This window comes from Lissotriton vulgaris, chromosome 5, assembly GCF_964263255.1.
Source record: "Lissotriton vulgaris chromosome 5, aLisVul1.2, whole genome shotgun sequence".
In the NCBI taxonomy this organism is placed as follows: domain Eukaryota; kingdom Metazoa; phylum Chordata; class Amphibia; order Caudata; family Salamandridae; genus Lissotriton; species Lissotriton vulgaris.
The window spans coordinates 903,003,425-903,015,830 of NC_141693.1; the positions used below are offsets into that span (position 1 = coordinate 903,003,425).

The 12,406-nt window shown below is 54.6% G+C and overlaps 1 protein-coding gene and 1 pseudogene across 1 annotated transcript in view; one reads left to right on the plus strand and one right to left on the minus strand.

The window, feature by feature from the left end:
- The first annotated feature begins 1,016 nt into the window (after nt 1–1,016).
- Nucleotides 1,017–1,436, plus strand: LOC147711777 (histone H2A.Z pseudogene; annotated as a pseudogene).
- Nucleotides 1,437–2,459: 1,023 nt separating this feature from the next.
- Nucleotides 2,460–12,406, minus strand: part of LOC147711778 (uncharacterized) — a 46,304-nt gene continuing 36,357 nt past the window's right edge. The window contains exons 2-3 of the mRNA XM_086919532.1: nt 6,140–6,708; nt 2,460–2,561 (exon numbers count right to left, since the gene is read on the minus strand). Coding sequence (XP_086775658.1) covers nt 2,460–2,561; nt 6,140–6,708 — 671 coding nt within the window. The remainder of the gene's footprint in view (nt 2,562–6,139; nt 6,709–12,406) is intronic.

Genomic DNA, 12,406 nt, shown 5'->3' on the forward strand with positions numbered 1-12,406 from the left:
GGCAAGGTGCAAAACCAACTGAGCAACTTCACCACTGATGCACATACATGGGACAGCAAGCCGCGCACCCGGGATTTGAACTCGGGGTACCGGGGCAGGCAGATAGACTTCCTGAACTCGACATTTTAAATGAATTAGGAATTAGGCTGAAAAGCAGTCCTGCGATTGTTCTGAATACAGTCCTGAGCGGGCCGTAATCCGGGGCCGCCTTTAATTATCTTTCCTGCGGTCATTGTGTCCTCCTAATTGGCATGCTAATGAGCAGGGGACAGTTGGGAAGTGGTTCCCAGACCTTGCTTGTGGTAGGGACAGTGGGCAGCACAATGGGATCAAGAGAGATGTGGGCAGGGGGCAGGATGATCACATCAGAAACGGTGCAGGGTTTATCAACTGGCCCCCTGGGGGGCCGGGGCCCCTGATCTCACAACCTGGTCCGTGGCAGGGGGCGCCTCATTAAAAGGCGGAGGTTTACATCCGGCCTTCCTAACAAAACGTACAGCTCCTGTTCCGCCTCCACCAAAAGTACGAGCAGTTTTATTTTAACGCAGCGCTGCCAACCCGTGTTCAATGTTTCTAAGCACTCCTCGTTTTGCACATAAGGCACAGCTAACGCGCAGTCCGTGTCACCTGTGACACGTCTAACTAGTGTTTGCACGTCAACCAACCGTGCATTGCATTCTGGAACTTGTAGTTTTCCTTTTAACATTGTAAGTATGGTCTAACAGTCCCAGCAGACACCGTGTTCTAGTTTGAAAAGCCAGGGCTCACTTTCAGGCATAGCCATGGTCAACAGCTGCTGTGGTCTTCTAAAGATCACAGGGTTTGTCGGGGGGGGGCAGCGGGGGCAGACCACATTCAATAGTTCTTCTAATCTCGCACAGACAAAGTAAAATGCCTTCCGATTGTCATGCATGCGATCAGACAGAAAATACACTTGTCTCATGCAAGCCAATGTAATTCCAAAATCAAAGCATCAAAGCCTAGGAGTTACCTGTAGCCTTTAAGAGTGTTTTGAAATGGCTGGCGATAAAGCAGGAAAAGACTCCGGGAAGACCAAGACAAAGGCTGTTTCCCGCTCACAGAGGGCCGGCCTTCAGTTCCCGGTGGGCCGTATCCACAGACATCTTGAGTCCAGGACCACCAGCCACAGACGCGTGGGGGCTACAGCGGCCGTGTACAGCGCCGCCATCCTCGAGTACTTAACCCCCAAGGTTCTTGAGCTTGCTGGTAATGCATCAAAAGACTTGAAAGTAAAAAGAATCACCCCACGCCATCTGCAGCTTGCTATCAGAGGTGACGAAGAATTGGACTCCCTCATTAAAGCAACTATCGCTGGTGGTGGTGTAATTCCACACATCCACAAGTGTCTCATTGGGAAGAAAGAGCAGCAACACACAAATGCAGTTAACTTCAGTGATATATCTACACGTCAATGACTTGCCTTTTAGTTCATTAGTGGTATTTTTGTCAGGTGGGCAGAGGCATGAATTTTTCTACCTTCCCGTTTTAAAGCTGTCATTTTAAAAAATATTGCTGAATTCAGTGATATAATTTGATGTATTAATGTGAAACACATCTGCGTGGTGAAATACACAATTTTGAATTTTGAAGAGCCTTTATCATATTTTTACAGTTTTTGTTGCAAAATGTTTCTTTAAAGGTATAGGTTCCTAAAGTTAAAAGGTGTAGGAAACCTTATTTGCTTCTTCCCTTTTACTCCAGTTAGTGTAAATAAATGCTGGCCTGTTCATTGCACATCTTCCTGAATGTTACTGCTTGATCAGGTGAGCAGCAGCCCAGTGCAGTGGTTCTGCTGGGGGTCACAAGTAAAGGTCAGGAGGGACGCATACGGCTCCCGGGCCCTGCTTTGCGTAGGACTGTGTGTGACCACTTGCTGCTCCGCTGACAGTTTGGAATTAAACAAGATCATTGCTGCTGAGATGTGCATTGATTTGCAGTGTCAAGTCCGCACGCTGATAAAGGCCACTGAGCAGTCTGTCCTCCCGCGGTCGGTACCCGGAGTACCATTAATTGGGCAATAGGATCACCTGTTAATTACAGCGCCTAGAAACGGCATAAGCGGATCATATAGTGCTACATATGAAAATGCATTATTAAACTGGCAACGTCCTATCATGAACTGGCAAAAATCCAGGACGCCCAGGCACCCACTGGAGCTGATTTTCGGTATACAGCAGTGCATCACTAAATGAATACATTGAATCAATGTGTGTTCTCTGCGCCATGCGGTGTGGCTTGAAAAGCATGCAGTGCAGCCTGCAGCGTTTTGAGCACCAGGGGTGTGCTCCGTCTAATATATGTGCTTCCATCTGAAGAACCGCGGCTGGCACCAAGCCTTGGAAGAAGATGTGAGACCCCCGCCCGACCTCCCGACCTCAAGGGGTGATAAGAAAGGGCGGTGTACGGGGGCTCGACGGCCTGAAGGTAAAAGCCACACTTCAAAGAATAGTCGAGAAGAGCAGGAAAGGGAAGCCTTTCATGACGAGTTTTCGAAGCATTTGAAAAGCTTTCTTTCGTATGGATAAGTCAGTGTGAGCACGCTTAAGATAAATACAGAAAAGAAAAGTCATACACAAAGCTTATTTCAACAATTACATTAAATAAAAACATTTCAAACAAGCACTACCTCTATATTATCACTAGAAGACAAAGCTTTCTTTAAACATTTCGGGAAGCGTGTGTGCGCGCTTTCGAAACCGATTTTCAAGTGTGAACAAGCATTTACAATGCAACGGAGGGGGGGCGGAAAGGCACGGAGAGCGGGAGGGGGGCGGGAACGGCCACACACTGACAGCGGAGGGAGGGGGGGCGCGAACAGACACACACGGACACACTGACAGCGGAGGGGGGGGAGTGGGGGGGTGGGGGAGCGGGAACAGACACACACCGCAAAAAAAACAAAGCACTCACGCAAGCAGGAAGGCGGGTGCCGGCTCAATGCCGGACCAGATTCGGGGGCGTTCCCGAGGGCTTTTGGCTGACGTAGCGTGACGTCGCCAAAAGCCAAAAATTCTCGGGAACGCCCCCGAATCTGGTCCGGCATTGACGGACAGGCCCGTCTCCCAATGGCTAGCCTCCATTTATGGAGCTAGCCAATGAGCGAGTGGGGACGGTCCAGTCCTCACACACACACATCATTAAGTTTTTTCTAGCGAATGCTTACTTCGTAAGCATTGGCTAGTCAAAACCTAAAAATGGCTTATCACGAGGAGCTCCGACAAGAAGCTGCTCTCAGACATATATATGTTCTTGATACAGCCTGTGAGTCCATTGCCGTCACCCGCTAGGGCTAGATGGGAAAAATAATGCAAACTGCCCTTCTCTGACAAGGAATGGAGTGATATCTTACACCGAGCCTGAACACCCGCCCCCAACACCACGAGCAAGGAAACACGACTCAAAATAGCCCAGTATTGGTACTTCACACCGGCAAGGGTGGCAAAAGTGGGATCCTAGAAAGAGTGGGCTATGTTGGCGACAATGCCGTCAGCAGCGCACACCTGTGCATCTTCTTTGGCATTGCCCCAAAATAGAGGAGTTCTGGACAGAGGTTCTGGACGCCATTAACACAATATTCGACACGGACATCCCCAGATTCCCCAGTTATACGCTATTGGGCCTCTCCAGCCCACTTACTTACCCACTGAAATTACTCAGGGGCAAAGCTATCACCCTAACCTTCAGGGCTGCTCCTTCTAGCCAGATGGGGGACCGACAAGGTACCCACGCATCAAGACTGCATAACGTATGGGAAGTCTTAGGGATGGAAAAGCTGAAAGCTGTGGTCACTCAACAGCTACCATGGTATGACAAGATGTGGCAACCATGTATAACATATTTGACAGATGAATTATGCGGGTTGACATGCCCCCAATACCTGCGGATTCTGCGCCTGACAGCCCTAACACACTCCTGTGCACCTAGTCAATAGATACCTGTAAGAAGCTCAGATATATTAAACGGACAAGGCTTCCTTATGCGATCCGCCCTCCACTCCTTCCTTTATCCACCACTTCCCTTTCCCCCTTCTTCAATGTTATTCTGTGTTACATTTCTTTTCTCAGACCCACCATCATGGTACAAGCATTCAAATGTCGCACCACCGGCCAGTGGTTGTATGTGGTTGTCTTTGTTATACCTTTTTGCCAACTTATTAAATTAATAAAAATGGTTAAACATAAAGGCATCCCACTCAACTGCATGCATGGTAGCCATGGCGTGGTTTTCAGCATAGAAGTGACCTATGTGGGCAAGCTGTGAGTCTGAAAAGATTGGGTCGTCCAGACCTTCGCAGTGTAGGATGGGACGGGAGGGGGGCAGGAGCAGTGTAGCAGGGTGTGAAAAAGGTGGAACTGGAGTGGTGCCAATATACAAATCTGTGTCCTCATGGCCAGAGGTGGGATAGAGCCTGTGGTCCCATTTACTGGCACAAAGGCGCTATTGCAAGAGTTTCTGAATTAAGTCTGCCACTTGGGTAGGTTCACACAGTTAGGAAAATTCCACCCAGTACTGGCAAGTCTGCGATAGGCCTAAACGTAGGCAAACTGTGGATATCTAAGCTGGATTTCCTTAACAATGGGACGGCTATTCGTTTTTTTGTTGTATAGGACCTTATCCCTCTTGAAATGAACAGTTTTCCCAATGAAGAATGAGCTGAGCAAACAAAGGTGTAGACTACACGAACAGGGTCCTCTGGCAAGTCAGTTTGTTTATGCCCTCAAAATGGCTTCGACTCCAGCTAAAGGGGTGGTGGTTAAAGATAAACTCACTACTGAGAGACACAGGAGAGAGGCACACAGATGCTGTTAGATCTAAGATTATTTTATTTTTTGATCAGGAATTAAGTGCTTCACAAATGTGCTCACAAGGGCCACCGCTGGATAACGAAAGAGAAAGGATAATCGTGGAAGGGAGCCATTTAAATTGTTCTCTAGATTGATTTCAAATAAGAAAAAGAGAGGGACAATAACATCTGAATCAAAACAAATATCACATGGAACAGTGGATAATTAATTCTCTCAGCTGATTAGTGTCTACAGTTGGGGGCGTGGCCTGGCGATCAGCAAGATGGCCGCACTGTAGTGTTGCTCTGCCGGTCGCCGATAATCATCCTTTAATTATCCTGCCTCTACTGTGCAATCCATTGGTCCATCGCGTGGAGACTTACTGCTGGCAGTTTGGGCGTGCTGGCAGTCAGGGGCATAACACAGGCCCCCGCAGCCACTGCGGTGCGGGGGGGGAAACCTCAAGCTCCAAGAGGCCCCCTCGACACTGCACTCTGGCCGGAGAGCTCCTGATTGAGCCCGGAGGGGGCCCCTTGACATACTGTGCAGGGAGGCCCCCTCAGTTTTTGTTACGCCAGTGCTGGCAGTGTGTGGCAGCAGGTGCTCGCGAACATAGTGGCGAGCTCTGGGCCTCGCTGAGATGGCGACTGTGTGAGCGGGCTGGAGCCATCCTCCGAGTGCCTTGGCCATGTGGGGACTATATGCTGAGATGACTGCTGCCGGAAGGGAGTTAGAGCGAGGTGTACTGAGCGCGGAACCAGCGCAGTGCAGAAATTGCGACAAGAGAAGCCCGCACCAGCCGCTGCAGCGAAAGCGCAAAGGGCCTGAATGATACGGCCGGACCGCCCTGGAACGCGAGTGGCCGGCTCCTGCCTGACGTGTGGGCTGCATCGCGCAATAAACAGACCACGCAGTGTCAGCGTAAAAGGCCATTTTATTAGACCGGAACTGCGAATCTGTACATAACAGTAACATCAACATAATAATAACAACAAACCCCCACTCACACTCTTCCCTCATTCGTTTCACTCATTCCGCTTCATCACCAAGCCCTAGAAGCTCCAACCATGCTTTATTCTTGCCCCTCAATCACTCGTCATCCAGCCCCACTCCTTGCGTCCTGCCATTCACGCTTCTATCCGCCCTACGAAATCCCCCCCCAAGGGATGGGTGTGCCCGCTCTTGACCCCCCTGTCCCTTCAAATCCTGCCAACCAGTGAACCCCCTGTAGGGCGGTTCACTGCCCCACCCCCCTTCAGGACCGCCATTCCGCAACACACACTCCTCACTCACTCCCTGCGACACCAGATAGCCTCATTCCACAACTTGCTCACCACATCTCTCATCTCCATCATGTAGTATGCATTGCCCAGCTGGGACAAGTGCACCCCGTCGTCCCTGAAAACTAAAGGCTCCTCCAGTCGTATCCCGCCATGTGCAATAACCTTAATGTCTTTGTCGCCGCAGTAGAGTCTCATCGCCCTATTGAGCTTCCTTCGTGCCTTCTCGATGGCCCCATGCTTCATAGCCCCTCTCCACACTTTCCTGGGGACCAACTCAGTCCAGGCAATGCAGGTCCCTGCAAGCCTCGATTTCAAAACCTCCAGATCCCGTTGCATGAGTTGTAACAGTGCCAATCCGGACAGTTGCACCAGGTCATTCTCCCCCAGATGAATGATCAACAAATCAGGGCATCCCCTCTGTGGGATCAACTTCGCGAGCCAGGGCAGTAGTGCCCCCCATCGCATGCCACTTTTGCCCCACCATTGTACCTCGTGCAAGTGTCCTTTCAGTCCCAGGTTACGGCCGTAAACCTGCTGCTCCGCATATTTGGATGCCCAATGCACAAAGGAGTGCCCAACAATCCAAGTCACCGTCTTACCGCCCGGTCCACCCACGCAACCTACAAAGAAAAAGATGTTAGAACAAGAAAAACAGTCTGAAACAAACAACACCCTGCCTGGGACCAACCTACTTCCTCACATACCTCTCACAACAGCGCGACTTCCATCGCCCAATCCTCCTAATCCTATCCCAGGACCAACCCAACCTGGCCGCTGCGGTCGCAGCCCCAATCCGGAAAGAGTGGGTCCCAAAACCAGCTTCATCCATGCCCAAACGCCTCAAGGCCTTACGCAACACGGCTAACAACTGGCCCGCCGTCACTCCCGCGGCAGATGCATGACAAAAAATCTCCCCCCAACGCACACCCCCGTCCCCAGGAAAGTTCGCCATTCCAACACTGGGCAAACCGCCCCGCCCGTCTCGTTCAACCGCACCCACTTGCCCCTGCCTAATTGATCAGTCTTGGAGCACCGCAGCCAAACACCCAAGCGCCCCCCATCCACCCGAACCTCCTCAAACAATCTCCCAGCCCCACTTCTCGTACCCAAAAGCTCAGACACCCGGAATGCCCCGAAAAACATCCACACCATACACAAGCGAAAAAGACCCACCTCAACCAGGTCATAACAGCATTCGGGCAACACCCCAACCAGCCGGACCAACAAATCAAACGTCACCGCCTCTCTCAGCCTACCCCCCCCCCCCAACCCCTCGTTCCCTGCCCCAACCCCGCAACATCCTGGCCAGAATCACATCCTTGGTTGGGTCAAAACCCAGAAACAAAACACAGTAGAAAGATATCCCTGCCAACTTTCCAGATATCGTAGCCGCAGACAAACCCCGATCCATGCAATCCAACACGTAACCTCTCAGCCCCTGTTCCACAGTCGACTCCCCACCCACAACACCGTTCACCGTCCAGCCCATGAAAGCACTAAATTCAGACCATGCTAAACAATAAGTCCTCCTCGTGGTCTCAGCCAGCGAACCCTCCACCAGACCAATCATCCTCACTCCCCCAAGGCCCAGATGCCGGCCGGCAGCTCGGTCTTGCACGTATCCGCTCCCGGTGCCAGGTGTCGAAACCGCTGCCACTGCGAACGAGACAAAGCATCCGCAATGTCATTATTCGCCCCAGGGACATGCTTAGCCCGAAACACCACAATCAACTGCAGACACGCCAACATGAACCTCCGCAACAGCCGCAGCACTCTCAGGTCCCTTGCCCTCTGATGATTCACCAGCTCCACCACCGTCATATTGTCGACGTGGAAGAGCACCGACCTGTTTCGAAATTCCTCCCCCCACACCACCAGTGCCACCAGCAAAGGGAAGAATTCCAAGAAGGCAATGCTCCTGCCCTGTTTGATCCAGGAGGCAGGCCAGCTCTCCGCACACCACCTGCCGTCCCAGAAAACACCAGACCCTGCTGACCCAGCCGCATCAGAGTTAATTTGGCATTGCCAGACTGCCCTCTCCTGGTCAAAGTCCAAAGACACACCGTTGAAGTCCTGCAAGAAGGTAATCCATGTCCTCAAGTCCGTCCTCACCCCCATGGAAATCCTGACCCTGTGATGTGGAAGCACTGCCCCCGACATGGCCATGCCGAGCTGCCTGCAGAACGTCCGCCCTGCCTGCACTACCCTACACGCAAAGTTAAGGAAACCCAGGAGCTTCTGCACTGCCCTCAAAGGAATCCGCCGTTCCCCCACAGCCCACTCCAGACATGCCAGAATCTCCGTCACTTTGGCCGCAGGAAGGCGCGCCAACCACTGCACCGAGTCCAGTTCGATCCCTAGGAAGGTGAGGCAACAGCTGGGACCAGCCGTCTTCTCGGGCGCCAGAGGCACCCCAAACTGAAAGGCCATCTCCTGGAACCGCGACAGGGCCCTGCCGCAATCCCCGGTATCCGACCTCCCCAGGAAGAGGAAATCGTCCAAGTAGTGGGTGACTTCACGACACCCACTGACTCGTACCATGACCCACTGCAGAAAAGTGCTGAAAAGCTCGAACAGAGTGCAGGAGATGGCGCACCCCATGGGCAAAACTTTGTCCACGTAGATGGCCCCCCCAAACTGCATGCCCAAGAGTGAAAAATCTGCAGGGTGAATAGGCAGGAGACGGAAAGCAGACTTGAAATCACACTTCGCCAATTCCGCACCCGTCCCACAAACCCTCACCAGGCGGATCGCATCGTCCACCGATGCGTACAGCACTCTCGAATCCGCCACTGCAATAAAGTCGTTCACTGACTGGCCCTCCGGCCACGACAGATGGTGAATCATCCTGAACTCCCCTTCCTCCTTCTCCGGCACCACCCCCAACGGGGATATGATCAGGTCTTGCAACGGCCAGTCAGTAAACGGGCCAGCCACCCTTCCTTCCTCCACCTCTTTCCTCAACTTAGCAGACACTACACTCGGCAATTCTTTGGCAGATTTCAAATTCTCGGCCCAACGGCGCTCCCTGGGACCCTGGTAGCCTACCCGAAAGCCCTCCGTGAAACCCCAGAAGAGCCGCGCCGCAGCCTCCTGATCCGGGTAGCACGAGAGCCACCACCCTAACCGGTGTAGGCGCCCTTCGGTCCAGGTTGGCCCCGCCCTCTGGCGTTCCTCCATTGCTCCGAGGGTGTGGTGAGCGTGAGGCACTGCGTAAGGGCATGTTTCCCGCCGCACTTCGAGCACTCGTGTTTGAATTTACAGGGATACCTGGAACAATACCCCCTATTGTAGCTCCAATAGGCCCCCGTGGAATAACCCCCCAGCTTGGACTGTTACCCTGAGACAAGTTTAGTAGAGTTCCCTGAGCACTGAGACAATGGTGCTGGGCACTGTTCCACCCCCCGCCCCGCCTTGGGCGGGACGCGGCGGAAAAGACCGATACACCACCGGTAGGCCACTGGCCGTGTGAGTGGACGCCGTGGAGTGCGAAGACGCCATCCACTGCATCCAAAGTTCCTGATCCACTTCCCCCCAACTCTTCTCGGGATTCACGCTAACCCTAGCTCGAAACTCCTCATCATAGCTTAACCAAGCAAAACCCCAGAACTGCATCTGGGCCTTGCGAATGATGTCCATGTACTTAAAAAGCGCAATCGCCCTGTCCAAATACTTCTGGCAATAAACACTGGCATAGATCAAGGACGCTGACGTCCAATTCTCCATTGTCACCGGTACCCTAGGGCGCCTCGTCAGCGCCCACTCCTCCTCCTTAGACCCCTCCTTAGCCTGCACCTCCCTATGAAGCAACTTAAAGACATCCACAAACTCATGTTTCCAGATCCGATCCTTGAGTTTCTCCAAGAGATGCGACCCCAAAGGCATCGCCAGCCTCATATATGGGAGCTTCTTAGGGACCTTCACTCCCTTCTCCTCCTTACCATCCCCTTTTTCCGTCTGCACCCCCAAAGTCACCGACTTACCATCCACCTTCTTACCATCCTCGGGTGGACCGCCCGATGGCTTCTCCGCCTCCCGCACTGAACCATCCCCCACACCTCCCGACCTGCAAGTCCTCTTCCGTCCTTCCCCCCCCGTGGAACGTCCTCCCAAGCTGCCCACCAGGCTCCCTCACCTGTGAGTGCCGAGGTCCGCTCCCGGGGCCGTCCTCTGGACTCCGTCACCTGGACCGCCGCCGACCCGGCCTTGGTCTTCGTCGCCGCCTTGTCCTGTAATACACCAAGGTCGCCGTTGTCCGCAGCGCCGCCTAAGCCTTCAAAGTCATCCCGCACCTCCCCGTCCTCCAGCTCATCACTCTCGGCACCATAATCCAACTCAAGCACCGGTTCCAGAGCCACACCCAAATTGTCCACCTCCTTCACCGCACGCTTCACACCTTTCTGCACACCTCCCCGCCCACGCACACCAGATTCGCCACGTGCTGCAGGAGCCCGAGCCCTCGGTGGAGGGACAGCCACCGCGGACTGACCTACTGCTTCCGTCCTGCGTCTTGGAGCCGTCTTGCGCCCCGCCAGGCACCCCCGGGCTCTGCCGACAGCTGCCGGCTTGGATCCCCTCCCACCCCTCAGGTCGCTCCAACCTGAGCGGGCCCCAGCACCATCGGGCCTCAAAGCCGTCCTGGCCGTCCCTACACCTGCCATACCCCCCCTGGGGGGGTGGTCCTGCACTGCCTTCTTAGCCCTGACCCTCCTAAACTCTTCCTCCCTCTCTGCTTCCCTTTCCTCCTCAGAGGTCGGGGTGGGAGGGCCCTCAACCACATGGCCCCACACTGCTCAAACCCTGGCTCTTGTCTCCTCGGCCCACCTGACCTCCTGAATCTGCTCCAAGATCCTCTCTCCCCGGGCCCTGTCTTCCCAGGAAGTGGCGCCCCAGATCTGAGGGGGGGGTGGGGGGTGGGCAGTAGCCAAAAAATTCAGCCCCCGGGGGGAAGAAACCCACCTGTGGGAAACTAGGAACCCAGCCAGGCCCTCCCATGGGAACCAGGAGCTGGTAGACAGGTCGATGGGGGCCTCCTCCTCCAGCCCCCTTGCTTCCCTCAAGGTGTCCTCAGTCAAACCCTCCCCAGGAGCATTGAGAGCCGGCTGCCCGGCAAGCCCAGGGGCCCCCTCCCCACCCGATGCTACCACCTGCTCCAGGGCAGGCCCAGAAATGCTGTCTGCCTGCCCCTCCCCCTGCGTAGCGCCGGCCGGCACCAGCAAAGGCCCTTGGGGCGGGAGCGCGGGGGGCGCGGCCCTCACGGCCGCCCCCGAGGCCCCAGGCAAAAACTCGAGCGGAGGGAAGGCCCGCGGGGGCAGGCTCCTGCGTTTCCCGCCCCTCCCCGGGTCCTTGGGCGCTCCGCCCCCCCCCGGTCGCTAACATGGCCTGCAGCGTCAGGCTCATCCTCCTGGCAGGCCGCCACTGCGGCCTTAACCCCGGCCTAGGCAGCGCGTGTGCCCCTAGTGGCCCCCACCCGCGCCTGGCCTAAAACCCCCGGCTGCAGCAGGTCCTCCCGCCCGGCCCTCGCCAACAGCAGCAAGGCCTCCCGGACCCCATCAGGCGACACCCCAGACATATCGCTAAATGCCACGCTATCGGCGGAAGAAAAAAACTAAACCGGCTGCCGTGAAACAGCCTCCGACGCCGATCGCCTAACCCAGAACCTGCACTGCACTAAACTGGTGAAATAACACAGCCCTAACTAACCTTCCTTTTGAGCTCCCTCCCGATGGTGCCAGGCGCAGGAAGAGGAAGTTCCCTTCCTCCCCTGCGCCTAAATACCCACCCCCTAACTCCTCCCCTTCCCCTACCTGGCCTATCCCTGCGCGAAAGACCCCGGGGGAAGACTAGTCTGCAACTCTGCTTCCCCCGGGGCCCGGCATAGTGGCTGAGGCTCGGAGGTGCGTTTGCTTGGAGGAATCGACTTGCGGTATTATCCAGGACTGCCGGAGCCCCCACCTCTTGCCGGCACCCCTTGAGGCCCTAGTGTGCGGAGACAAAGCGCGAGTAAGGAAGCACACGCAGGGCAGTGCGCGGTGAGGCGGGAGCGCTGCTGGGGACTTCTGAGGACTACATTGTGTGCGAGGGCGGGCGGGCCTCGGAACTGGCCTTCTGCTGCAATATAATTGAGCCCAGGAGTGGGTTATTAAAAATGCTGTAAGTGCCAATACACCTCTACAATTGGGTGGACATTTGCTTCCCCACCATCTTGATTGTGAGCATATCGGCGCTGGGGACTGCTGGCATTCTCGTGGATGTGGTGACATTGTGCAGTTTTATGCAGCATTACTATCTGGGCCAAATAGTTTTGCTAGTGGTTTA